Source organism: Rhineura floridana, chromosome 3 (assembly GCF_030035675.1).
Source record: "Rhineura floridana isolate rRhiFlo1 chromosome 3, rRhiFlo1.hap2, whole genome shotgun sequence".
In the NCBI taxonomy this organism is placed as follows: domain Eukaryota; kingdom Metazoa; phylum Chordata; class Lepidosauria; order Squamata; family Rhineuridae; genus Rhineura; species Rhineura floridana.
The window spans coordinates 19,723,731-19,750,344 of NC_084482.1; the positions used below are offsets into that span (position 1 = coordinate 19,723,731).

Below are 26,614 nucleotides of genomic sequence, written 5' to 3' on the forward strand. Positions count from 1 at the left end.
CACTTGACACCCCTGGCCTTAGGGGTAAGCCCGGCAGTTGTTGCTCCTACTTTCTCTGCCACCCGCCTGCTGCTTCCGTCTCACCTCACCATGCTGCCTCGCCACCGGGCCAGCCTCCTTTTTTTCGTCCTCCTCCTCTTTTCGGGCTGCGGGGCTGAGAGCCAGGCAGAGAAGGAGGAGCAGGAGAGCAAAAGCGAAACTCCGCTTCGGACGCTGCAGCTAGAAACCCTAGTGAGTGTGCGTGGCGTCCCTCGATGGCACGCTCCTGCCGCTACTGCACTGCTGACGGGGAAGCGCCGGGCGCGCCTCTGGGGATTCTGCCGGCCGAGACGGAGGCTAAGCAGAGTGGGATCCGGCCCCATAGCAGCTAGGGGGAGCGGGATCGTGCCCTGCCTTCTTGCATGATCGCATCAGATGGGGGCGGGATCCAAACAACAACCTCGCATCAGACGCCTCCCTCGGGAGAGCGGGGCTGCAATTAATTCTCAACGAGAGAAAAGCTGCAGCAGAGTCTCCATAAGGCTCTCATGCACCCTGCTTGCCAGATGGGAGGAAGGAGCGGCTGCAATCTGTTCCCTCCACTCACTTCCCTGCCTCCTGTTCTTTCCTTCGCAGGTAGAGCCCCCCGATAACTGCGTGGAGCGCTCCGCGGTGGGAGACACGATTCAAATCCATTACACGGTAAATCAGATAAGAGAGGGCGCTCACGGGGCGAGCGCGCGGCGAAGAGCAATGAAAAGCCGTGCAGGCACACGTCAGCACAGATGCCCCTTGCTGGGTTTCCCTGCCGTTTGGGGCGGGGCTTCCGTGAACTGCGTCCTCCGGGTCGGTGCGTAGAGTTGAGGGGGTGTTGGGGCGTACTCAAGAACCCAATGAAAGATCAGTAACGGTGGGCAAGTTTATTTGAAAGACCTGCTTGCTCACCCGGCTACCAGATCTCCTCTTTGCGGTGTGCAACAAAGGCAATAAAGGACTTGAACGTGTTTTGGAGCATGCTCGAAGGCCACGTGGCGTAATCCTGAAGCCTGATAGGCTTTGCTAGTGTTCCACTTGAATTGAGTTTGCGGTAGACCCTGGAACACTGTCTTTCATTCCCCAGATGCTGTTGGACTACAATTCCCGTCATCCTTGGCCGTTGACTAAACTGACGGGTTGATGGGAGTTGTAGTCCAACAACATCTGGGGACCCAAAGTTGAAGAACAGTGCAGTAGAACAGTCCACTTTAGCCTTTTCAGACCTGGGACCCAGCAGCTATAATCCCACTATGCAATGGAGACCCATTTCTTAATATATATTTTTTACCATAGATTTGTATGGTGGAAGTGCTGCTGTTGTGACTCACCTTGGATCCGGCCAGAATACTGGGTCCAGACTCACCAGTTGAAGACCAATGCCATAGAATGTGCTCCAGAGCCCAGACTGAAGTCTCTGTAATGTACAAGGGTTCATGTCACTGGTTTCTCCTTCTCCATTGGCAATACTTGCTGGGGCTGAAGGGAGCTGAAGTCCTGCAACAACTGGAGGGTCACAGGCTCCATCCTACCGCTATCCTGCTTCAACTTATATGCTGCTGAAGAGTTGTTTCTCTAAACCTGTGCCATGAACCCTTGTACGTTACAAAGACTTTGGGCATCTGGAGGGCACCCCATTGTGGAGGGTACGTTTGATGTAGAAAGTACCCCTTGAAGGTAGAAACTGGTGGTGGGGAAAGAACCTGTTGTGGGGAGGAAGGTATACTCACCTGCTCCAGATTGTTGTTGGGACTACATAGTTTGTGTGGAGCATTTCCCCTTATCCCTGTTTTGATTGACTACATCCTCTTTTCCCTCATTCAATACAAGTGAATCGGTCGGGCTTCCCCAAGCTGATGCCCTCCAGATGTTTTGGACAACTGCCATCATCCGTGATCATTGCCCATGCTGACTGAGGATGAAGGGAGTTGGAGTCCTTAACATCTGAATGGCACCAGGTTGAGGAAGGCTGGGATACCTAGCTTGATACCTGCTATCCATGCTCTGATAACCGTCAGATTGGCTTACTGCAATGTGTTGTAAGTGGGGCTTCCTTTGAAGACTACTTGGAAACTTTCATTTGGGTCAAAATACTGCTGCTGGACTGCTGTCTGGGACCAATTGGACACAATACATTGTACTACTGGCTACTGGTTTTATTTCTGAGCACAGTTCAAAGGGCTGGGTTTAACTCTTAAAGCCATATACTGCTTGGGTGTCTAAAGGACAGATACCAACATTGTCTTCAGAGGACTTTTTGTGAAGAGTGTCCTCGTCTTCCAAAAAGAGGTAGGTAGCGACTGGGAAAGGGTCTTGTCAGTGGTGCCACCCTCTTTGTGGGCCACAGAGTAATTGCCTTGTACCAAGTCTTTTTGGTGCCAATTAAACAACCTTTCATTTATCCACATTTAAACATCTTTTTGCTTATTGTTAATTGCTACTGATTCTCTCCACCCTGTTTACCTGTTGTTGCTTTTTAAGCCTTTTCATTTTAAAAAAAGTTTTATTTTAATAAACTGCCCTGAGAATGCTGATTAAACTGAAGTGTTGAATATTAAATTTATAAACAAATTAAAAATGAATGGAGCAAAAGACCCTTCCTTCACTTCTTTGAGACAGGGAAGGGAGAAAGCAGTTGGGAAACCCACTCAGGAAGGAACACAATCTCTCTCTCACAGTAAGATGGTGGTTGTGTGTGTGTGTGGGGGGGGGAGAGAAGTGGTTTTTGCTTAGGACAGAAAAATAGTATCAGCCAATCCTCTTTCTACCAGTGATTGGTAGGTTGCCCACTGTATCACACAGCAACTTGTTTCCAAAGTTGCTTCACAGCTCTGGAATGTCTTCTAGAGTTTTGCTAAAGCCTATCTGAGCATCATCTACCCAGAATTAGGGCTTAAATTATATATTTACATTTGGCTATGTTGGGCCTGTCACTTGATTCATTCTGATCAATAAATAAAGTGAGTTTTAGTTGATTAATGAATTAATTAATTTACTTACATTGCAGTTTTGCATATGAATAAAAATGAGCATTCTTTTCTTAGTTGCTAGAATAGATAATGCACACACGTCACCGTAGGTGCTATGCTAGAAGTGCTCTCTCCAATGTGAGAAAAGTGAATGCCTCTCCTAAGTTGGCAACTACCTCCCACAGCTTGTAATGAGTTGTTTTTTAAAAAAATGGAAAATTACATTATCATGTCATGCCAGCCCTTATTCACCTCTGATACTGTGTTGCTCCATTTGTGTAAGAACCACATGTTTCAACATTTCCTCTTGAGTTTGAGTTTTAATTTACAGTTTAGCAACAGGGCAGGTGGCAATAGTCTGCTATGTTGGCACCACCCAAGTTACAAAATCCGCACACTACTATATGTGTGACGGTGTTGTTTATTTGCAGGGTACCCTCGAAGATGGCCACATCATTGATAGCTCACTTTCCCGTGATCCACTGCAAGTGGAGCTGGGCAAAAGACAAGTCATCCCAGGTATATCTCTGGCAATTGTATGATACTGTTTGACTAAGGGACACACTAAGCAATATACACAAGAGTTGGAGCAGAAACTTTGTTTCCTTATTGGCCCTTTTCCAAAGGAGTGTCTACTATTATTTTCTGGCATTTAAAAAAAATATTTATAAAATTGTACCACACTTTTCAACTTCAAAAAGGAGTTGCTCAAAGTGGCTTAATGAATTATTAAACATTAAAGTAACAACAATCCACCTATTAAAACACAAATAAGCTACATGTTTGGTTCCAAACTGGATTGGGTTCAGGGGAGGGCAATGAAAATGGACAGAGATATGAAAACAAGTCCTATGAGGAAACATTGAAGGAACTGAGTATGCTTAGCTTGGAGAAGACAAAACTGAGGGGGACCAATGCGCTTCAAATACATGAAGGGCTGTCATATAGAAGAGAGCAAAGACATGGGCGTAAGTTACAGGAGGGTGGATATTGGCTGAACATTATGAGAAACTACTTGATATTAAGAACAGTTCAATGATGGAAGCAACTGCCTACACGGGTGGTGGGATCTCCCTTGCTGGAGGTCTTCAAGCAGAGGCTACAGAGCCATCTGCGGGTGGTGGTGGGTGCTCAAGCTCTGGATTCTGTGAGCTGAGGAGGGGGTTTGGACTAGACAGCCTACTAGGTTCCTTCTAGCTCTATGATTCTGTGTTTTATTCTGGGAACTTTGCAGGTTTGATCAGTTGGGCTCCTGGGAGGAAGAACAGGATATAAATTTAAATAAATAAATAAATCGCAAACTGAAATGTAATATGAACAAACTGTTCCCATCCATCTCATGATGATTATACAGTGGGCAAAATTACCTAACAAATATAAACTACTTTGAAACCAGTTTTCTTGGTGCTTCCAGACTATAATTTATTGAAGAATTAGTACCACTCACACTTTTTACAGGATCTGCAAGGTGGCAGCAGCATCAAAACACCAGCCCGACCCTCCCCCCCAATAATCCATATTTCCTGTTACTACAGAAAATCCAATTATGAAGTAAAAATAACCTGCAGTCACTGGTGTGGAAGCACATTAGCACATAATTGGGGGTGGGTGGTTTGTCACATGTATGGTGATGCTTTGGTGGGTGTTCTCTATCACCACATCCCTACTTCCGTTTACTCCTTACCTGAACACCACCTAGCCATTTTGTTTTCAGGAGCTGATACCTGTTAAAACTGATTGTGGCATGCAGAAGGCATGTCCTCTTCAGGAGAACTATTCTCTCAAGATCTCCACACAGTAAACATGGGGAAGGACCTTGGAGACTGTAATCATTGTACACACATCAGGCTTTCAAAAAAAAATCTTATTCAGAAGTCTTGTGCAAGATCTCTTTATCACTCTTGCACAAGATTTATACCAAGTCAGCTAAATACTACTCTTGTACAAGGCTTCAGTTTTGGTGTTTTTTTTAATGGAAATGCATTTTTGCCCATTGTGAAACATGTAACTAAGGCTGGTAGTTTGCTCTTGTGGACTTCCTGGGATTTTTTTTTAAGGTCATGTGCATGCTACCAGTACAGAAAAAGCTATGTGAATGCCCATAATGGAACAAGGTAGTGGAGGGTGGGAGAAAAATGATTGCGGGGAAGGGCAAAAAAATGCCTATCTAACACAGTGATGGGGAACTCTTTTCAGCCTGTGGTCAGATGCAATTCTGGCCAACCCTCTAAGCACCACCTGTCAATCACTTGATGTCACATGACATCAGGTGGATCTGACCTCTGGTTGAAGCAGCGTGGTTTGTACACAGTGCTAAATTTAAACAGCGCCAATGCAAGCCGCACTTGCATAGGAACTATTGGAAATCTGCATTCTCAATTGTTCCTTTACAAGCACAGCTTGCATTTGACATTTAAATTTGGCACTGAATACAAGGTGCATTACTGATCCACTCGAGTTCCTGAGTGGATCTGACCCTCATTGAAAGCAGCACAGCTTGCATTTGGCACCAAATTTAAACAATGCTGAATGTAAGCTGTATTGGAAGTGCACAATTGGGAGCACACTATAAAACTTCTAATTGCTCATTTGCAGCTGTGGCTTCACCTGTCCTATCCCTGACATCATACAGTTATCAGATGTGACTGACAAGAGGTGGGCATGGCAGAGGGGAAATAGCCAAACTAGGAGTCCTGGTGAGCCCAATTTAGCCACTGACCAGAGGTTCCCCATGCCTGCTCTAACAGGTTTACCTATAAAGGAACAGCGAGTCATGCAAACCCCTCCACATCACTCTGATGTGGTATAGCCCAAACTCCGTAAGAATTAGGCCTAAGTGTGTCCTCTCCCTACCCCCATATATACAGAAAGGAACTTAATGGCTGAAAGCCACAGACGCTTCTTGCCACATTGTCTGATCTGTTTTTTCTTTGGTTCAGGCTTAGAACAGAGTCTGCTGGATATGTGTGTTGGGTAAGTAACTTCCAATGTGCTTGGATTGTGGCCTGGGTCACCATCTCAGAACTCCTTTCCTAAAGCCTGTCTTTCAGGAGTTTAAGGCAAGCCATGATTCCTCCCCTTCTACTGATGCCATTTCTCAGCCCTTCATTTCTTCTTGGGAAGGTTCAGTATGATTCAGGTTAAGAACCCTTGGTTTAGCCACGTACGTGTCCTTACATATGAACAGGAAATCCAGTTTTAAAAAACTGGTCTGATACATCTGTACAGCATTTATCTGAATCCTGTTCCCTCTAAGATTTTGTAGTTTGTTTTACTGAAGATTGCAATTCTCTGTCCAGTTTTTTATGCCCAATGGATCCCCACTAAAGTCAACAGCTTTGTGCACAAATGTACTATCTCAAATTCCGATGCGTCCTTTCCTTGTTCTGGCAGGGAGAAACGCAGAGTCATCATTCCCCCTCACCTGGCATATGGCAAACGAGGGTCCCCACCATCTGTCCCAGGTAGGATCCACTAGTGTTTATTTGATCACCATTCGGAAGGAGATCTAGGCATGGGATATCAAAGAACCAGGGCGTGCTTTTTGAGACAGGTCTATCCACTTATATTGATTTTGGGAGTTTAGATGGCACAGTGCTCTGATCTAGGGTTGAGGGACTGAAGGGGCTGAGATGGAAAGTCTAAGAAGTAACTGACTGGTCACTTAACAGTATTGTGATGCTGTGGGATAGCTAGATGTGAACATTCACTGGGTGATTGCATGAAAAAGACACAGAGTGGGGTAAGAATCTCTCCAGTAGTCTTTTTTAAATGCAAGGTATTTAGTGTCTTTCATCCCCTTCTCCCATTTCCTGCTCATCATGAAGCAACAGTAGGAGGCAGTGGGTGAAACTTTTTTAAAAAGCCGAGCTGACCCTATATAAAAGCAGTGTTGGCCCAAGACGTCCTGCCCAAAGCAGAGCCCAGTGGCCCCTGCCAGAACTAACATTTTAAAAGTCTTGCTGCAGCATTCAGATGCCAATTCCTGGCTATGCTCTTATGCCCAGATATGTGGAGGATTGCTCTAGTTAGTTAATGGTGAAAGAAATTCTGCATGTGCTCAGAAGCATTCTCTTGTTAATTATTGCTTCACAATTTCCTGGGTTAAAACCAGACATTAAAAAGGACTTAACAGACTGAGCCATGGTTTCATATTTCTAGTAAAAATGAACCCTCAAACAAGGTGAATTCAGGAGTGCAGACTGAGTGGGGCAGAATTCAGGAGAACGTGTGGAAAACTGGGGTGGGACCTGGGTTTGTGAAATAAGGAGAAGCATTCAAGGGTGTCTCAATGTCACTGAATGTACACAAGCTCTGAAGAAAACATAGTTGCCAATATATATAGCTTAAAATGAAACTTCTGGCCAGTTTAGTAAGGAATTTGGATGTTTGACTTGCTAGCATCTGGCATTGGGCTTAAATGGGGTGACGACAGCAGCTGAAGCCGCCCTGTGTTCATCACCCACATTAACACCATTTCTTCCTGTTCTTTTGGCTGCGCCCTCAGGGTCCATGGCATATGTGGTTGCAATCTAGGTATCAGCTTGGGGGGCAAGTATACTGTATGTGCTCACCTAGGAATCAACTGGGTGTTGAATCTACTTTGCAATTAGACAAGCACCCTTCGCTCTGCTTATGTTCTGCCCTTGGCCTGAAAACTCATGTAGCCCATAGAACTGTCCAATCCTTGGAGTGCAAATGCAGGTTGACAGCAGTGCTCTGCTGCCTTTTGTATCCTAGCCACTTGCACCATGCAGTGATGCAGGCATGAAGAGGGTGAAGGCAACCCTTTTAGTCTTTCACACGCAGCATTCTGTGGACAACTCAGAGCCTCAGAGAAACATAGGAAGCTGCCTTATATCGAGTCAGGCCATTGGTCAATCTGCCTCCGTATTGTCCACACTGACTGGCAGTGGCTCTCCAAGCTTTCAGACAGGAGTCTCTTCCAGCCCTACCTGGAGATGCCAGGGACTAAACCTGGGACCTTCTGCATGCAAAACAGATGCTCTATTACTGAGCCGTGGCTCTTCCTCAAAAAGTAACCAATATTGCCTAAGGGGCTAGAGGGACAGGTTGCCTAGCACAGGGGAGCCGCACTAGGCACACCCTTGTCTTCCTTACCAGGACTGGCACTGCTCTAGCTGCAGCAGCACCAGTGGTGCAATTTGGTAATTTTAGACATGATGTTCTTATTGGCTGGAGGGGTGCTCTTGCTGATTTTGCTGAGTGAGGCCCTGAACTTCTGCCCCCAAAGTCCTGTCCTGACAGCACCACCGAGTAGCATAAACTATTGTTAGCATCACCAGCCACCACAGATGAATTATACTGGAGTGCCAGATTTCCTAGGGAGAGTTGCCTATACATACAAACTTGCCTGTAGCACTGCTGTATTGCCTCCCAGCCCTGCTTCACAGGACTCCTTCCTTTTTCCAGCTGACGCAGTCCTGCAGTTTGAGGTGGAGCTGGTAGGCCTCGCCAGAGCCACCTACTGGCAGAAGGTGGTGAATGACGTGCTGCCCCTGCTATGCATTGGGCTTGTCCCTGCGCTGTTGGGGCTCATCGGATACCACCTCTATCAGAAGTCCCGGATGCCCCATGTGTCCAAGAAGAAACTCAAGGAGGAGAAGAGAAACAAGGCGAAGAAGAAATAAAGTTGTCCTGTGCCTTTTTTGTCATGGCTTTGTGGTTGCTTTTTTTGGGGGAGTGCGGAATGCTCACACTTCCATACGCACAAAGGCAGGGGTAAGGAGGGCAGGTGTTCTCTGAGGTTGCCTGAGGATAGTTAACATAAACTTTTCACGGCACCCTCAACAGATTCCATCTCCCAGCATTTGGCAGGGTGTGTGTGGTTCTGAGTCAGTTAAACTGGTGCAAAACAAATGTCAGCTCAGATAATGCCTTTGGAATAAGAGGGCCAGAACGCCATACATTTTGCTCTGAACTCTTGGAGGAAGAATTAAATATATATGTAACAAGTAGGAAAAGAAAGATGGGGAAAAGGACACAAAAAGGTTGGCACCTGAGCCACTTCCAAACCCCTCCTGCAGGTAGGAGTGGTGGTATTTCTTTTAAAGCTCACACAAAGGCATCAGGACTGCAGGTGGGGGCAGACATACCATAACCTGTTCTCAATATACCCATCTCTCTGTGAGCTTGTTTGCAGGGGGGGAAAAGGCTCCAAGACACATCAGCTCAGCTCTGTTTAATGGCAGCTTGCTATGGGAATAGCCCTTCCCAAAAGATCCTGATACAGGCTTCTGGCTGAGACAGCTTCGCTCTTCCTTGTGCCCAGTGGCCTGTTAATGGGGCAGAACAGAATGCTCAGAAATCAAATGCTGCTGGCCTAGAGGATCCGCTTGACCTCGTGTGCCGCCTCCACTACATTATAGATAGGCCGCTTGAACCGGTCCTCTCTGACAGGCACAGACTGGGGCATAGATGGGATGATATTTTGTTGGTTGACAATCATCAGTGGATTGATCTGGCTCAGAACTTCATCATTCACTGAGATGCCATCCAGGTACTGCTTGAGCAGCTGCCTCAGCTTGAGATTGTCTTGGAGCAGAGCTTCTTTAGTCCGCTCCAGTGAGAGCTGTTCTAGCCTCACCTTGTTGTATCTTTGCCAGAAGCGCTCCAGCCCCACATAGTCCTGCATCATCTGTAAAAGACACGGAAAATGCAGGTGACTGGGCTGGTTGCAAGAAATTACATTGCCATCTTCCTTTGTGGAATAGACAGGAATTTGCCCAGATAGGGAAACCTGCTTGGAGTTAGTGGTTGTGTTGTAAGAAATGCACAGCTTCTGAGCAGGCTCTAAACCAGGAAATGGTTGTTGTGAATATAACAACTGCTGGTCTTGTTACAAAGATTATTTCCTATAGCTGAGCAGTAGCCAAACACCACAAAGAAGAGCAGCACTTTAGGGAGGTGTACTTGAATAGAGGGGTAGGCAGAATGCATTTGTGCAAGTATGTTAGGGCCAAACTGCATATGAGGTGTGGGGAAGCTTTGGTCCTCCAGATGTTGCTGAACTACAACTCTCAGGTCAGGGATGATGGGTTGTAGTTCAAAATCTAGGGCCTTTTCTGTAGTGGCCCCCGAATTGTGGAACAGCCTACCTGAAGAGATCTGCCTGGCGCCTACAGTACTTTCCTTTAGGCACCAGGTTAAGACCTGGCTATGCTCCCAGGCATTTTAATGTTTTAATCTTTATGTTTAATGTTTTAGCTTAAATTTTGCTGATACTTGTTATTGATTTTATTGTAACATTGTATTTTAACTCTGTTTGTACACCGCCCAGAGAGCTATTAGCTATGGGCGGTTTATAAATTAAATAAATAAATAAATAAATAAAACATCTGGAGGGCCAAAGGTTTCCCACACCTGCTACACATGATGCTAAATGCATCGCTTCAAGTTGTATATCTCCCCCCCCCCACCGTGAAGAACAGGCATAGAGGGCCTGATCAGGATTGCGACTGTGACATGGGCACTAATTCTTTCCTCCCCTGCCATAGTCTGGACGAAAATCCCTCCTCTACCCCAACTGCTTCTACTAGTTTTGGGATGAAAGTTTCCATTGGTGCCAGTGCAGTTTTGCCTCAATCCTACCATCACTTCTGGAAGAGAAGGGCAGTGAATGCTAAACTGATAATGCCCTGGAGACACAGAATAACCATAACGTTCCAAAAGGGATTAACGAACCAAAGGAATAATTTCCTTCTCTTTGTCAGTGAAGAAGACAGATGTGCCTTGCACCCATTTCCGCATACAGGCTATTCACCTGAGCTAGGGGCTCTTCCGGTTTCTCCATAACTGTCTTATCTGCAGCCTTCTGTTCTTCCCAGGTCAGGGAGCTAGCATAAAACGGTAACACCTTCTCCTCCTCGGACTCCAACCTGCGGCACATTTCAGCCAGGCGGAGGATCAGCTCTGCCTGTAGGGACAAAAAACAACAAGCTGATGTGGTTTTCCTCTATCTGGCATAGGAGATGTTCCCCAGAGTTGGAGCTTGCAGATGGGGCATCTGTGTGCAATCCTAACTTGCATTTATCTGGGGAGGCTAGGAATGTCTTCACAGAATTTTCAGCACCTTCACCAAACCAGTCACCAGGATTCTTTAGGGCAGGAGTGACGAACCTATAGCCTCCAGATGAGTTTGTAATACAGATTTAGTTGGCAACAGTCACCCATAAGAGAGACACTGAACTGCATGTGATCTCTTGAGATTAAAGAGAAACGTTTCACAATATCTCTTTTGCTCTCTAGGAGTTTTTAAGTTTCCATCACCTAAGGACAGTTTGAAGCCATGCATGGCTGGTCTGGGGAGAAGAGGCTATATATCTGGAAGGGGAGTTCCTAGAAATAGAGTTGCCGCCTTCCAATCAGCCTCGGGCTTCTGTAACCTTAAGAATCACCACACATGATGTTTGTCCAATGTTGAAGTAATTCTGTGTAAGAAGAGACATGGATGTCACTACTGCATAACTGAAAGCTTCTTGGCACCATGGCTTCTAAGCACAAGATCATGACAAAATGGAGAGACTTGCCCCATTTTTACACAACAGTGCACATGGGCTCCCCCCACCAAGGATATCTTAAGATTTGAAGTTTTTTGAATGTATACTTTAAAATATCATGTGAATGTGGTAAACATATTTTTGGAAACACATTTCACACAGGTGCATTTATCAAAGAGGCCAAACTGGCAGCAGCAACTTGACAAGAATAGAGTATGACAGGTTTGCTGCCGCATAGTAGAAAAGCCATCACACCTTCAATGCAAAGAGAAGATGACAAGGACTTGGGATGCTTTCGTACTCTCCTGCCTTCTTGTTGGAAGTGGGGCAAGAGCAACTCCTGTTTGGGTTCTTTTGTTTGTATTCCAGAAGGAAGATAGAGTTAGGGTCCTCCAGCTGGCTAGGCGTGCCTACCTTTACCTGTGCTGTTCTCTACCTAACTTCCTTCCTTTGTAAACTGATATGCTCAGGGAAGCTGACCTGCCCCTCCTTCCTTTGCCTTCTTCGACCGTCCAAGGAGAGAGGAGATATCTTTGTCTTTGCTCTCTCTCCTGAGCCATGAGGGCAGTACCCACGTCTGGGCATTGCGCATCCAACTTAGTTAGTTAAAACTAGGTATGCCTTTCCTATCTACCATGTACTTCTATAAATAAAGTAGCTTTTCTTAGTTTACTAAGTCTTAAGTCTCAGTGAAAACCTGGTTCTAAGGTAAATATACACACTGGCATATGCAGCTCAGACCGCTGAATCACTTTGCATATATATTTCCATAACACTTCTGAGATTGCAAGGACCAGTATTTATTTGTTTAAGAGTATTTCTAAACCACTATCTATTTAAATCTCTTAAGGGTGTACAGCAACTCAAATTCACAAAAACCCATCCACATACAACCCCTAACAACAAAACAGTAGCATATATTAAAAAATAAAATACAGCATAATAGGATACAAAAGTATACAGCTCCACCTCCAATGATCAGGGAAAACTTGAGCAAAAAGATACGTATCCAACAGCATGTAAGAAGAGACGTGTCAAATATCTCCATATGGCCATGAGCCGTAAGATGTAGCCTCTGCTGCCGCTGCCTCTCTCTCTTCCCCAGTTTCTTCTTCCCACAGGAATTTCCAGCCATCTTGCCTCTTTGAACAATTCTCCCAACCACTATATGCTTCTTTCTGCAGTCTAGGACACCTTATCTTTGCCCCCAGCAGACTATGCTTCTCCAGCTGCCTCTGGAAGTACTTTCTGTTCTAGAATGGGTAGGACAAGAAGAGGTAACAACCATGCTCTGCTGCTCTCCAAGGGCATGTAGGCACACTTGCACAAAGAGTAGCTGCTGCTTCTTAAAATCATTTTAATGAAATTCTATTATTTCCCACATCACCAGCTCGTGAGTCTTGTACATGGCATACAAGATGGGAAACAAAGCAGGCCCTCTAACGGAAGCAGCTTCCAAGCAGGGGAGGGGAAACGAGACTGATTCCTCCCTGCCTTTGAAAATGGCAGAAGCATAAGAGTCTGAATCCATTTACGAGGTGGTGGCTTCCCCTGAAAGCTGGTCTCCCGTTCATTCTAGGGCGAACCAGGTGCTATTTTTTACATGCCAAAGCTGTGCTTGCACATCTGCAGTCATTCTTCTGGATCTTCTGAACTCCATTTTGGGAATCCTGAGGGCTTCCAGAGATCACCAAAAGTTTTACTTATGCATGCTCTTCTCACCTGTCTTCACCCCATCCCTTCCTGCCCTTGCCTCCTTTCTGCATGTTTGGGTAGAAGGAATCTCAGACCATGACTACTCAGAAGTATACAAGTTTACCTTCTGCACAACGCGTTCCAGCACTTTGAGAGCCCCGCTGCTCTCCCTGGTCAGCTTAGCCAGACTGCTACGAGCCTTGGCTCTTGCCCGGTTCATCTGGCACTTGAGCTTCTGCAGCTGCTTCAACACCACCTCCTTCTCATCACGGACACGCCGATTTTGCTCCTCGCTCTCCCGTGCGTGAAGTGCAATCTTGTTCTTCAGAATGATAATGAGGTCCTAGCAACAACAGAGGGATACAGTCAGGCTTACTTACAGGAGGTTCTCCGTAGCAACTACAAAATGAAAATCATGGCGACAGGAAGAGGTGCTGTTAGACAGCTATTTTGGCTTGCAGATTTGCTGGTGTGAGATTTATTATAACAAGAGTTCTAGGTCAAATTAATTACATGATGAGGAACAACTGTGGTGAGTTATAAAGCATGGGAGGCAAGGAGGGTGGTTCAGTCAGGGATGGAGACCTCAAATGCAGGGTAAATGCAGCCCTCCAGGACTCTCCCAAGGCTACCCCACCTCCAGGTTCATATCCCCCTTCTCCAGGTGACACACCCTAACTAGCCCTGTTCTCTGCCCTCCTTGAGCACTATTGCCTGGCTGGAACTGTGATAATGCCTCTTGCTTGCCTAGATGGAGAGGTGTACATGTAGAACCCTCTGACTTTTGTTGTGTGGCTGGAATGCAGCCTGCTGTACAAAGGTAAAGAGTCACAGCTCTTGCTCCACCCACTTTTGCCTCTGGCCCCATCCACCACTAGCATGTGGCTCCTTGAAGGTTGCCCATGAGGAAATATATCCCTCAGGCAGAAAAAGGCTCCTCACCTCTGATCCACATGGAATAGCTTGTGACAATGGAGTGAGGGAGACAGTAGATGTATGACTCTGGTTTACAAACTGCTTTCCAGGGGAATCCTGGGGTTGTGTGGAAGCTTATCAGGGGCTCATCCATTAATAGGCCAGTAACTGTGGATGAGCTTCCTGAAAAGACAGTTTGCTACCACTATTGCTCTCCCCCTGTAATGCGCAACCAGGGGGAGTATTCTAGGGCACACTCTCAGTTCACACAGGGCAAGAATGAGGTCTAACAGGCCTGACCAGCATTCCACTTGAACTTGGAGCCCACCCTCTAACATGCCACTTAATCCTTTCCAGTGCACAAGGATTCAGTGGCAACTGCGCAAGGGTTCCTCAGAAGACAAATCAACACAGAAAGAGTTCCTTGAAGTTAGAAAGACTGGGGGAGGGGGACGCCCACTATGTGTGAGATAAGGAATAAGGAGGACAATCTGGATTAAGTAGATGCGAAAGTTATCCATGTTAGTCCCAGGGGAAGTATATTTTGGTGCCTGTGGCAAAACTCCAAATGGCTCCTTCTCTTTCCCGATAATTAACATAGGGCAAATCCACCAGGAAATAGTCCTGCTCAAGTCCTGTTGAAATGAACGGAAACTGCATGAGAACACCTGTAAATTTTGCGCCATGTATCAAATGTAGCTGCCTTCCACTCTACCACCCTTAATGTGGCTCACAATCCAACATGTACCTCCTAAAGTGGCAGCCTCATGGTAGGGTTGCCTCTGGTTCTTACCATTTTATAGATGCTAATGGTGAGGCAGAGATAAAGGGCTTTTCCACATGGTCATGCACTGCTTATACCAAATGCAGTTTTGTCTGAGAGTGAGAAGCTCACAAATCCCTTTTGGAAGGCAGCAATGCAATAATGAGTTTGCATGTAAGGGATGGGGACAGAAACAGAACCCTGGTGGGCAGGAGACAGTCTTGCAAGATAAGTCTGCTGCTGTTCATCTTATTAAAAAATCCAGTCAGATGAGCACTCCAATGCAAAAGAATATTAAAACAAAAACCAACAAAACAAACATTTCAAAAACCTGTGTGTGTACGCGTAAAAATGAAGTGGGTTGTTTTGCTGGCATTTGTAACTTTTAAAAGCTGAATGATTTCCTCCAAGTTGAAGTTGCATAGCCTCTAAGCTCTTTTGAAAAAAAGAAATAAAAAGGATAGTCTCGCTAATAGGAGATCTCCAGTGGGCAACACTTCCACACAGCAATTCTGATAGCAATGGGTACGCTGTCAGAAGGAAGAACTGCATTTTCCCAAGTTCAAAATATTGCTGTTTTGAAGGAAGTTTCCAGGGCAAGATATGACTAAAATCTACCATTTACGGTGTGAAATAATGACTGTGCAAAAAAACCCATTAACAGTTGTGCAGATAGGTCTGTGACTCCTTCACGAGTACCTGGATATAATGGGACTTGAATCTATTTTCCAAGGTTCTTCTGTTGGTGGGATGAGGAGAAAGCTGATTTATGGAGAGGAGTCCTGGATTACAGGAGGAAGCTGATGAGCTCTGATTTTGGCTACTGAGCATTGCAGGCCCAAATCAAACATTCAGTACCCTCCCTTCCTCCCATATTACCCCTAGCCTGTCTGTCTACAGCCTCTGTCCACATAGAGGGGATAGTTCATATAAATGGTTCCTTCATATGAAGAATGTATTCACAGTCACCCCGGTTCCTGTAACCTATAGCAATATTTTTCTGTTACAATAATAATAACACCTGTGGAGGTAAAGGCACTGGTTCCTGCAAAAGAGTGCCTCCATATGAACCCAGCTAAGCTGTGAGCCAAGCAGCAGCCCCACATGGTCCTGGAAGTCATAGCAAGTGGGCTGTCAAATGTATAAACAGGGCTACTGGTTAGGTATCTGTCTCAATGATGAACTGGGGTGTGTCTGTTATGGCTGAACCAAACCACAGTGGGAGGTTGTTAATGCTATGGTTTTGGAAGAACACCAGTGTGTTGTAGGGACAGCTCATCAGTGCCATTAACTGCAGGAAGACATAATGCCTGCATTCAATAATGCAGCCCAATTGCTTCCCTGTGTGATAAACCCATGAAGAACTACTCACTTGCATCTTCTGCAGTTTCTTCATCTGCATCTCAATCTCTTTGGTGCTCTTCTCATCTCTGACTTTGAGGTTTTCAAAGGCAATTTTGCGGTCCTCTGTGGCCTCTGTGTAATTACGCAAGGCCTGTTGGAAGCGTTTCCACAGCTCTTCCACTTTGCCCTCTAACTGCATGCGCAGGTAATGCTTCTCCTCCAAGTTCTGGGGGGAAATGAACATGGATCAGGACTCCACCAATCATATCCTCATCTGCTCTACAGTTTTCTGGTCAACTGGCTCCTTTTGGACTAACCCTAGATCAGCCCTAACCCTAGATCAGCCCTAACCCTAGATCAGCCCTAACCCTAGATCAGCCCTAACCCTAGATCAGCCCTAACCCTAGATCAGCCCTAACCCTAGATCAGTCTACCTAGAAGCTCCTTTCCCAAGCAAAACTTTGTTTACTTGCAGGCACACTATAAGAAACTTTAGTATGCCCACGCAGGTTTCTTTTGTTTGTTTCTTTGGTCATGAGTGGAGGCACCAGCTGCAAAAAAACTTGTATCTGGAGAAAAACTGTAAATAAGAATGGCCTACAGTGCACATAATTTCAACCATATTCTTGGAACCTCTCTTACAGCTGTACTCGGGATCTTACAGTGGAACTGGATTTTACAGTGACAGTTTTATTTTTCTCTCCCTGTTCCTAGTAATATGTAGGATAACACAATGCTTGATATAATGTTATTGCCTTGTGCATTTGCTCAGCCTGCCAGCCAATTATGCGGTGGGGGGGGGGGCAGAGGGAGATGGGGAAAAACACAGTTCAATGAAATCAGGTCAAGCTGGTTTGCTACACATTACTGGGAAGAGGAGAGAAAGAAATACACAGCAGAAGTGGCTCCATGCTTCTTTTAACATATACTTGATATCTTATTACTGCAATGTGCTCTATGTGGGGTTATTATTTATTTATTTATTATTATTTGATTTATATCCCGCCCTTCCTCCCAGCAGGAGCCCAGGGTGGCAAACAGAAGTGCTAAAAACACTTTAAAACATCATAAAAACAGACCTTAAAATACATTAAAATAAAACGTTAAATTTTTTTTTAAAAAGCTTTAAAAACATCTTTAAAAAAGGGTTAAAGACATTGTTTTAAAAAAACATATTAACAAGCAATTACAACACAGACGCAGACTGGGATAGGTCTCAACTTAAAAGGCTTGTTGAAGAGGAAAGTCTTCAAAAGGTGTTGAAAAGATAGCAGAGATGGCGCCTGCCTAATATTCAAGGGGAGGGAATTCCACAGAGTAGGTGCTGCCACACTAAAGGTCCGTTTCCTATATTGTGCAGAAAGAACCTCCTGATAAGATGGTATCTGCAGGAGGCCCTCACCTGCAGAGCGCAGTGATCAACTGGGTATATAAGGGGTAAGATGGTCTTTCAGGTATCCTGGTCCCAAGCTGTATAGGGCTTTGTACACCAAAACTAGAACCTTGAACTTGGCCCGGTAGCAAATGGGCAGCCAGTGCAATTCTTTCAGCAGTGGGGTGACACTGACATGTTGGCGATACCCTGCCCCAGTGAGCAGTCTCGCTGCTACATTTCGCACCAGCTGCAGCTTCTGGTTGCCCTCGAGGCTGATCCAGAAGCTGCAGCTGGTGCAAAATGTGGCAGCATGTTGCCAACACATTACCCTACTGTTGAAAGAATTGCACTGGCTACCAAATAGCTACTAGGCTAAGTTCAAGGTGCTGATTTTGGTGTATAAAGCCCTATACAGCTTGGAATTAGGATACCTGAAAGATCATCTTGCCCTTACATACCAATTGGACAGTGCATTAATTAATTAAAACCAATTTGGAAAGGGCTAAAACAATTTAAAAAGGAAAAAAGGGAGAGCATCAATACACAGCTATGTAATAATGAGACTCCAACTTACATATTAAATAATTTCTAAACCACTTACTAATCTCAGATTCATTAGCAAATTTAGAGATTGCCATAAACTTTCATCCCCAAGTCTTAACCCACACCTTGTTTTTGACATCATCTCTCGTACTTTGGAAGTCAAGCCTGGCCTCATATTCACTGTCCGCAAAGTTTTGTTCCATAGCCAGCAGCACATCCTGGAGGTAGCGAGTCTCCTGCTCGTGATGGCCTATGATTATCTTCCTGGTGGAAATGTGAACAGCCACATGAATTTGAATAGTCCAAGAAATCAGGTTTTCACAGCAGCCGAACCACAATCCTTCCCAGACCCACACTCCCCCCTTCTACCTCTCTGTGTCAAACTCCTTCTGCAGCGCTTGTAGCTCAGTTTGGTAATCCTCCTCTAAGTAGCCCAGGCGGCAGCGCTGAAGTTGTAGCAGTTGGTCTATGTTGTGCAAATGGCTGCGTAGAGCATGCGCATATTGAGCTTCTGCTTCAGCAAGGTCCTTAGCAAGGGACTACAGGGACAGAGAGGGATCATGTGACCACAGCAGGAGACCAACCTGTTTTAAAGAGCTAAAGAATTCAGCACTGAAATATCCAGAATTCTAAGACCTATACTCAAAAATTCTAGCAATTGAAATAAATTATATTAGGCAAGCAAATACACATAAAGCTGCTGAACTGATTCTCCTGTGGATCAGCCTTGGCATGCCACCTGACTCTAGTTCCTATACTGCTGGGACTCACATGTTTAGCTCTCCAACCTGATAGTGTTAATAAAAAAAGCTGTTAAGATGTCATTTCACAAGACTGAACAATGTGCCATTTGTTATTTTCCTTTAGCCCTTTTTTCCACAGTGTCACATAGCAGCAGTAAGTCTCAGAAGCTGCATGAAATTCCCTCTCCAGTCTCCAACAGAGCAATCTTCTTGCATGGGCTGTTTGGGCCGAAGGCTCACCTTAATGACGCTGTCTTTGCAGTCCACCACACGTTCAAAGGTCTGGCTGAGAATCTCAATGTCCTTGCGCAGCTCCCTGGCCTTGACTTCACGAAGCACAGTGCGCCACTGCAGGGTGATTTTGTGCATATTCACAACGCTGTTGCGCTCCTCCTTGGCCAGCTTTTCCTGCATTGAAAGCCAAAATATTACACTAGAAATCCCAGCACAGCCCAGACATCACAAGATAATCTATCAGCCCAAGAATAAGGGCAGTGATTGAGTAGGCAATCACATTTATTTCTTATAAACCATTAGTTATCACAAAACTAGTGACTGAGCAGTAAATGCAGGATACTGGACTAGATGGGCCTTTGGTATGATCCACCAGGATCGTCTTATGACCTTATGATAGCAACTTTCTCCACTAGCCAGTTTCATACTCAATAAGCCATCAAGTAAGCTGGTGGGAAAAGGAACCTCAGGCACTGCAGGCTAATTAACTGAAACCTCCAGTCAGAACATATGATAAAGACTAGAGTGACATATAATCTGGTACTAAATGTAAAGCCACTTCTGGCTATGGCTCTCTTTGCCACAGATAGAGTCACTGTTCTATCCCTGCATCTCTACAGCAGAAGTCATATACAGCAGAAGTCATAATTGCCTGCACTGGCAATTAAAGTAGCAAACTGTTCGATTTAACACCAGGAGTGTCAATAAGGACTGCACTGTTAACTTTACCCTTTGGTCAGAATCTTCATGAGATCAGAAGTCATATGACCATAAAAACAGCTACATCCCACTTTCTCCAATATAAGCTCAAGGCCCTTTGTTGCAATCTGAGTAATCTTTTGCCACTGGAAGCCATTCAACTGCTCCGCTGTCTGCCAATCTATCTGCTTGCCTGCCTGCCTGCCTGCTTGGCTATTTACCCATCTCCTTGCCTTCCATGCCTGCCCTTTTACAACAGCAAAGAAGGATAGAGGTAATCCCAAAATAGTACAAATCAATAATTACTGGGAAATCCCAAAGGTCTTGAGCTTGAAGGTCTTCCCTAAGGATATTTAAAAACAACAACAATACAGGCAGTCATTTAACTAAACATCTATTCTGCTGTCAAAAATACTCCCCTAGGAAAGAGCTTTAAGCTCAAAAAGTGTTGAGATTCTGGGATTTCCCAATAAATATTCAGAGTAAAGCTAAAGAAGCAATTATAATGCCAAAATACAATTTAAATAACATCCCAGAAGAATATAAAGATCAAATAAGGAACAAATTTGAGGCTTTAAACTTAGTTGACAGAGAACCAGAAGAACTATGGAGTGAAGCAAGAGACATTATCAGGGAAGAATGCAAACAGACAATACCTCTAGTTAAAAAGAGAGAAAGACCTCAATGGATGACTGAAGAAACTCTTAAAATGGTTAAAGAGAGAAGGAAAACAAAAGCAAAAGGAGATAGAAACACAGTTAGAACCCTAAATGCAACAATACAGTGATTAGTATGTAGGGCCAAGAGAACTACTACAATAGTTATTGTATACAAATAGAAGAGGGCAACGAAAAGGGTAGAACAAGAGCCCTACTCCTAAAGAGTAGAGAAATGAAAGGGAAATTTAAACTAAGGGTAGGGATGTTGAATAATCAACAGGGGAACACACTGACTGACCGAGATGAAACAAAAGGAAGATGGAAGCAATACACTGAAGAACTCTGTAAAGAGATGCAAAGATGACAGAATCATTCACGGAGGAACCGTATGATGAAGAACCAGAAATTTTAGAATGTGAGGTGAAAGCTGCTCTTAAAATACTTGGAAGAAACAAATCACCAGGAACAGATGGCATACCAACAGAGTTGCTACAAGGTACTGAGACTGCATCTGTCCAAAGTTTGACAAACATTTATCAGCAAATATGGAAAACTAAACAATGGCCCACAGACTGGAAGCATTCAATATACATCCCAATTCCAAAGAAAGGGGATCCCAGGGAATGCAGTAATTATCGAACTACAGCCTTAATATCCCATGCAAGTAAAGTAATGCTCAAGATTCTACAACAAAGGCTCTTACCATATATGGAGCAAGAAAAGGCTGCCGTCCAAGCTGGATTTAGAAAGGGAAGAGGCACCAGAGATCATATTGCAAACATCATAATGGAACGGACCAAGGAATTTCAGAAGGAAATCACCCTGTGCTTTATAGATTACAGCAAAGCCTTTTACTGTATAGATCATGAAAAACTATGGAATGCTTTAAAAGCAATGGGGGTGCCACAGCATCTGATTGTCCTGATGCGCAACCTATACTCTGGACAAGAGGCTACTGTCAGGACAGAATGTGGAGAAACCGATTGGTTCCCAGTTGGAAAGAGTGTGAGGCAGGGGTGTATTTTATCACCCTACTTGTTTAATCTAGAACATATCATACGGAAAGCAGGATTGGACCAAGATGAAGGAGGTGTGAAAATTGGAGGAAGAAATATCAATAATTTAAGATATGCAGATGATGTACTACTAGCAGAAACCAGTAATGATTTGAAACAAATGCTGATGAAAGTTAAAGAGGAAAGCACAAAAGCAGGACTACAGCTGAACGTCAAGAAGACTAAAGTAATGACAACAGAAGATTTATGTAACTTTAAAGCTGACAATGAGGACATTGAACTTGTCAAGGATTATCAACACTTTGGCACAGTCATTAACCAAAATGGAGACAACAGTCAAGAAATCAGAAGAAGGCTAGGACTAGGGAGGGCAGCTGTGAGAGAACTGTAAAAGGTCCTCAAATGCAAAGATGTATCACTGAACATTAAAGTCAGGATCATTCAGACCATGGTATTCCCAATCTCTATGTATGGATGTGAAAGTTGGACAGTGAAAAAAGTGGGTAAGAGAAAAATCAACTCCTTTGAAATGTGGTGTTGGAGGAGAGCTTTGCGCATACCATGGACTGCGAAAAAGACAGATAATTAAGTGTTAGAACAAATTAAACCAGAACTATCACTAGAAGCTAAAATGATGAAACTGAGGTTATCATACTTTGGACACATCATGAGAAGATCTGATTCACTAGAAAAGACAATAATGCTGGGAAAAACAGAAGAGAGTAGAAAAAGAGGAAGACCAAACAAGAGATGGATTGATTCCATAAAGGAAGTCACAGACCTGAACTTACAAGATCTGAACAGGATGGTTCACGACAGATGCTATTGGAGGTCACTGATTCATAGGGTTGCCATAAGTCGTAATCGACTTGAAGGCACATAACAACAAAACTAGCCCTGCTTTGCTTTGGAAATCTACCTATGAGCCATAAGCCTAGTTTTGACCTCTTGCCTCCCACAAACTAAACATAATTTCTCATACATCTACCACACTAGTCTGAAGCTCTTTCATTGTCTGACTGCATCAAATATGAGGGTCAGAGCATGATTTTACTCTCTCTTCTGCTTTACAATCCTGCATTATCAACAAGTGGAACATTCCAGATTAAAAGGTATCTTAGCATCCCAGCTGAAAACCCTAAGATTCTGGGATTTACCTTATTCCCTAACATTTTAAGACAGATTAGAACACAGAGGGACCTCTGCCACATGGTTTTTAATTTTAAACAAGCATATATAATATTATTTCTTTCTTATATCTTAAAACCACCACCACACTATTCATGCAGCATAGTATCTGCTACTGACACTCCACTTCCCTCCCTACAGCACAGCACACACAACAAATTTTCCTGCTTCCTTGTAGCAGTGTACCTTATGTCCAACCAAACAAATGGTACCTTTAGGAACTGGGCCAGCATGTCCTCCTTCTTCTTAGTCATTTCCTCCTCAGCCAGCTGCTTCTGTTGCATCATAAGCAGCCGTTCTTCGTCAGTCAGCATCTGCCGTTTGCGCCCCTTCTTCTTCGGCATGATTGCACCTATGAATGAAGGAAATACAGTGACAAAGAGAAGGAACCCAAGTCCCCTACCAAAGATGTATTTGCTCAATGCTAAAGGGGGACAGCACTAATTACCAAACACCAACATGGCTCAACTGTAGACCCCTTTTAATTCATTCTTCACACCCATTCCTTATTTATTATCCTGTCCTTCCTTTAAGGATCTCAGGATGGTGAACATCCGTCGGGACTTAGACTCTGATGTTATGACAGATGAATCCATTGAAGTGTCCAGAGCGCGGTCTTCTCCTTTATTATTGGATGGATTTCAGTTGGTGCAGCTCGAGGAAGTGGACAAGGTGCTTGGAATGGTGCGGGCGACCACGTCTGCTCTGGACCCTTGCCCATCTTGGCTAGTGAAGACTAGCAGGGCTGTAACCGCCGGCTGGCCCAGGGAGGTAATAAATGCCTCCTTGAGAGAGGGAGTAGTCCCTGGTAGTCTCAAGGAGGCAATAATAAGACCTCTTTTAAAGAAACCTTCTCTGGACCCAGATGTTTTGAACAACTACAGACCGGTGGCGAATGTCCCTTTTTTGGGCAAGGTTCTGGAGCGGGTGGTTGCCGGCCAGCTCCAGGCGCTCTTGGATGAAACCGATTATCTGGATCCGTTTCAATCCGGTTTTAGGTCTGGTTTTGGCACTGAAACAGCCTTGGTCGCCCTGTATGACAGGGGGAGTGTGACTCTGTTGATTCTCCTTGATCTCTCAGTGGCGTTTGATACCATCGACCATGGTATCCTTCTGGGGAGGCTCACGGAGTTGGGAGTTGGGGGCACTGCTTGGCAGCGGCTCTGCTCCTACTTAGCGGATCGTCGCCAGAAGGTAGTGCTTGGGGAACATTGCTCGACACCCTGGACTCTCCATTGTGGAGTCCCTCAGGGGTCGGTTTTGTCCCCCATGCTTTTCAACATCTACATGCAGCCTCTGGATGCGGTCATCAGGAGTTTTGGAGTGCGTTGCCATCAGTACGCTGATGACACGCAGCTCTACTTCTCCTTTTCACCTTCCACAGGTGAGACTGTTGATGTGCTGAACCGTTGCCTGACCGCGATAATGGACTGGATGAGAGCTAATAAACTGAAACTCAGTCCAGACAAGACTGAGACACTGTTGGTGAGCTCTTTCCCTGCCCAGATGGTGGATGTTTCTCCTGTTCTAGATGGGGTTACACTCCCCTTGAAGGAACAGGTTCGTAGTTTGGGGGTCCTTTTTGACCCTTCCTTGTCGCTCGAGGCTCAAGTGGCCTCGGTGGCACGGAATGCGTTTTACCACCTGCGCTTAGTAGCCCAACTACGCCCCTATCTGGACAGTGATGATCTCGCCTCGGTTGTTCACGCTCTGGTAACTTCTAGACTGGATTACTGTAATGCGCTCTACATAGGGCTGCCCTTGAAGACTGTTCGGAAACTTCAGCTAGTGCAAAATGCGGCAGCCAGGCTGTTGACGAGGACCAATCGGTCTGCGCATATAACACCTGTCCTGGCTCGCTTGCACTGGCTACCTATTTGTTTCCGAGCTAGATTCAAGGTGCTGGTGTTGACCTATAAAGCCTTACATGGTGTGGGACCGCAATACCTTGTGGAACGCCTCTCCCGCTATGAACCTACCCGTTCACTTCGTTCAGTATCTAAGGCCCTCCTCCGGGTACCAACTCACCAGGATGCCCGGAGGACTGTTACTAGATCTAGAGCCTTTTCTGTGGTGGCCCCCGAATTATGGAACAGCTTACCGGAGGAAATACGCCTGGCGCCTACGGTTCTTTCTTTTAGGCGCCAGGTTAAGACCTGGCTATACTCCCAGGCATTTTAATGTTTAATGCTTTATGTTTAATGTTTTTAGTTTAATGTGTTCCTTTGTTACTGATTTTATTCTATATTGTATTTTAATCTCGTTTTGTACACCGCCCAGAGAGCTATTAGCTATGGGCGGTCTAGAAATGAAAATAAATAAATAATAAAATAAATAAACATCAGGAACAGAGAACTTGTGGCCCTCCAATGTTGTTGGACTCCAAAGTCTCATTGGTCCCAACCACCATGTTCAATGGCCAGGAATGATGAGAGTTGTAGTCCAACCTCATCTGGATGGCCACAAGTCCCCCATGCCTGGTGTACATGGTCCTCCCTCTTTCATCCTCATACAATCCTGTGACATTGGATAGGCTGAGAGATCGTGGCAGGCCCAAAGCTGCCCAGTGAGCTTCACAGCTGAGTCTGTATTTGAACCTGGTCTCCCCAGTTTAAGTCCACTAGCTCTCTCCTTTTTGCCTTCCATTTCCATTCCTTCCCTCACCTGTATTTTTAACTGCAGTTCTTAGATCTCACTTCTGCCTGAAGCCTCTAATCTGGTTCAGTCCACTAGCTGTCTCATGTGCTGGGTTCGACAGCTTTTCCACCAATGCCACCAGAGCTCTGTGACCTTCTGAGGGACACGTCTGATGATACCAGAATTGCCAGGAATGCCTATTGGAAGGGAGGAAGCAAGCAAGGGTGAGCCTAGATGGCCAATAATCAACAGCAACTGACATGATGGCTTGACTGCAGTCCTTTCAAAGGGTCCTGCTTCCTAAAAACAGGGTTGTTAGCAACCTTTTTTTTAATGGACAGGAGCTCTGTACTTTTTTAACAGCAGTACAAAAGACAGAAATCAACAGTTGATGCTTCCCCCATCACTGCCTTTTCATGTTAGGCAACTCTCCACATGTTAATATTTTACCTGTCATATAGCTGTTCAGGGCACAGAGCCTCTGCAAATTTAAAAGTGGCAAAGAAATTGAAGGAGATCTATTTTTTTTCCTTGTTAGATACATGTTATCCTGATTTAAAGGAATCCTTAGCTTCTTGGATAATTTTCTCCATCTCTCTACACACTTGGCTTCTCTAGTTTCTCCTGTCAACAAATTGTACAATCTTTGCCAGATTTATTTTATTTATTTATTTATTTAATTACATTTCTAGACCGCCCTATAGCAGAAAGCTCTCAGGGCGGTGTACAACAAATAAAATCACAATTAAAATATGAGCAAGTGTGGAAAATATAACATGATAAAAATCCAAAATAGAATTACCATGAGTTTATAAATTAAAATCCATATTAGGTTTAAAATTAAATTTAAAATGTTTAAAAAGCCTGGGCGAAAAGGTAGGTTTTTACCTGGTGCCGAAAAGATAACAAAGAAGGCGCCAGGCGTATCTCGTCTGGGAGGGCATTCCATAGTTCGGGGGCCACCACCGAGAAGGCCCTAGATCTAGTTGTTGATCTCCGGGCCTCTTTATGAGTTGGGACCCGGAGAAGGGCCTTCGACGTCGAGCGTAGTGAACGGGTAGGTACATAGCGAGAGAGGCATTCCACCAGATATTGCGGTCCGATGCCGTTTAGGGCTTTATAGGTAAGAACCAACACTTTGAATCTGGCCCGGAAACATATCGGTAGCCAGTGCAGCTGCGCCAGGACAGGTGTTATATGGTCAAATTTCTTTGTCCCAGTGAGAACTCTGGCCGCAGCATTTTGCACTAGCTGAAGTTTCCGAACCGTCTTCACAGGTAGCCCCACGTAGAGTGCATTACAG

At 44.8% G+C, this 26,614-nt stretch overlaps 2 protein-coding genes across 6 annotated transcripts in view; one reads left to right on the top strand and one right to left on the bottom strand.

The window, feature by feature from the left end:
* On the top strand, positions 1-8,651 carry FKBP11 (FKBP prolyl isomerase 11). Its single transcript, XM_061614822.1, has 6 exons — positions 1-231; positions 616-681; positions 3,413-3,500; positions 5,921-5,954; positions 6,375-6,445; positions 8,415-8,651. Exons 1-6 carry the CDS (start codon positions 91-93, stop codon positions 8,630-8,632), a joined length of 618 nt encoding a protein of 205 aa, XP_061470806.1. The 5' UTR covers positions 1-90; the 3' UTR covers positions 8,633-8,651.
* CCDC65 (coiled-coil domain containing 65) overlaps positions 4,492-26,614 on the bottom strand; it is a 26,276-nt gene continuing 4,153 nt past the window's right edge. For 3 of the 5 annotated variants that reach the window (XM_061614817.1, XM_061614816.1, XM_061614818.1), the window contains exons 2-10: positions 25,339-25,508; positions 22,887-23,026; positions 19,119-19,286; positions 18,505-18,674; positions 18,261-18,399; positions 16,246-16,443; positions 13,320-13,538; positions 10,765-10,917; positions 4,492-9,639 (exon numbers count right to left, since the gene is read on the bottom strand). In XM_061614817.1, coding sequence (XP_061470801.1) covers positions 9,325-9,639; positions 10,765-10,917; positions 13,320-13,538; positions 16,246-16,443; positions 18,261-18,399; positions 18,505-18,674; positions 19,119-19,286; positions 22,887-23,018 — 1,494 coding nt within the window. In that variant the 5' untranslated portion in view covers positions 23,019-23,026; positions 25,339-25,508 and the 3' untranslated portion in view covers positions 4,492-9,324. The remainder of the gene's footprint in view (positions 9,640-10,764; positions 10,918-13,319; positions 13,539-16,245; positions 16,444-18,260; positions 18,400-18,504; positions 18,675-19,118; positions 19,287-22,886; positions 23,027-25,338; positions 25,509-26,614) is intronic. The other 2 variants (XM_061614819.1, XM_061614820.1) reach the window with 1 other exon arrangement.

Excerpts from the sequence above, each read along its gene's own strand:
- FKBP11 (XM_061614822.1), top strand. The coding sequence starts at position 91 with ATGCTGCCTCGCCACCGGGCCAGCCTCCTTTTTTTCGTCCTCCTCCTC. Across the intron at positions 232-615 it reads CGCTGCAGCTAGAAACCCTA|GTAGAGCCCCCCGATAACTG; the intron begins GTGAGTGTGCGT and ends TTTCCTTCGCAG. Across the intron at positions 6,446-8,414 it reads GTCCCCACCATCTGTCCCAG|CTGACGCAGTCCTGCAGTTT; the intron begins GTAGGATCCACT and ends TCCTTTTTCCAG.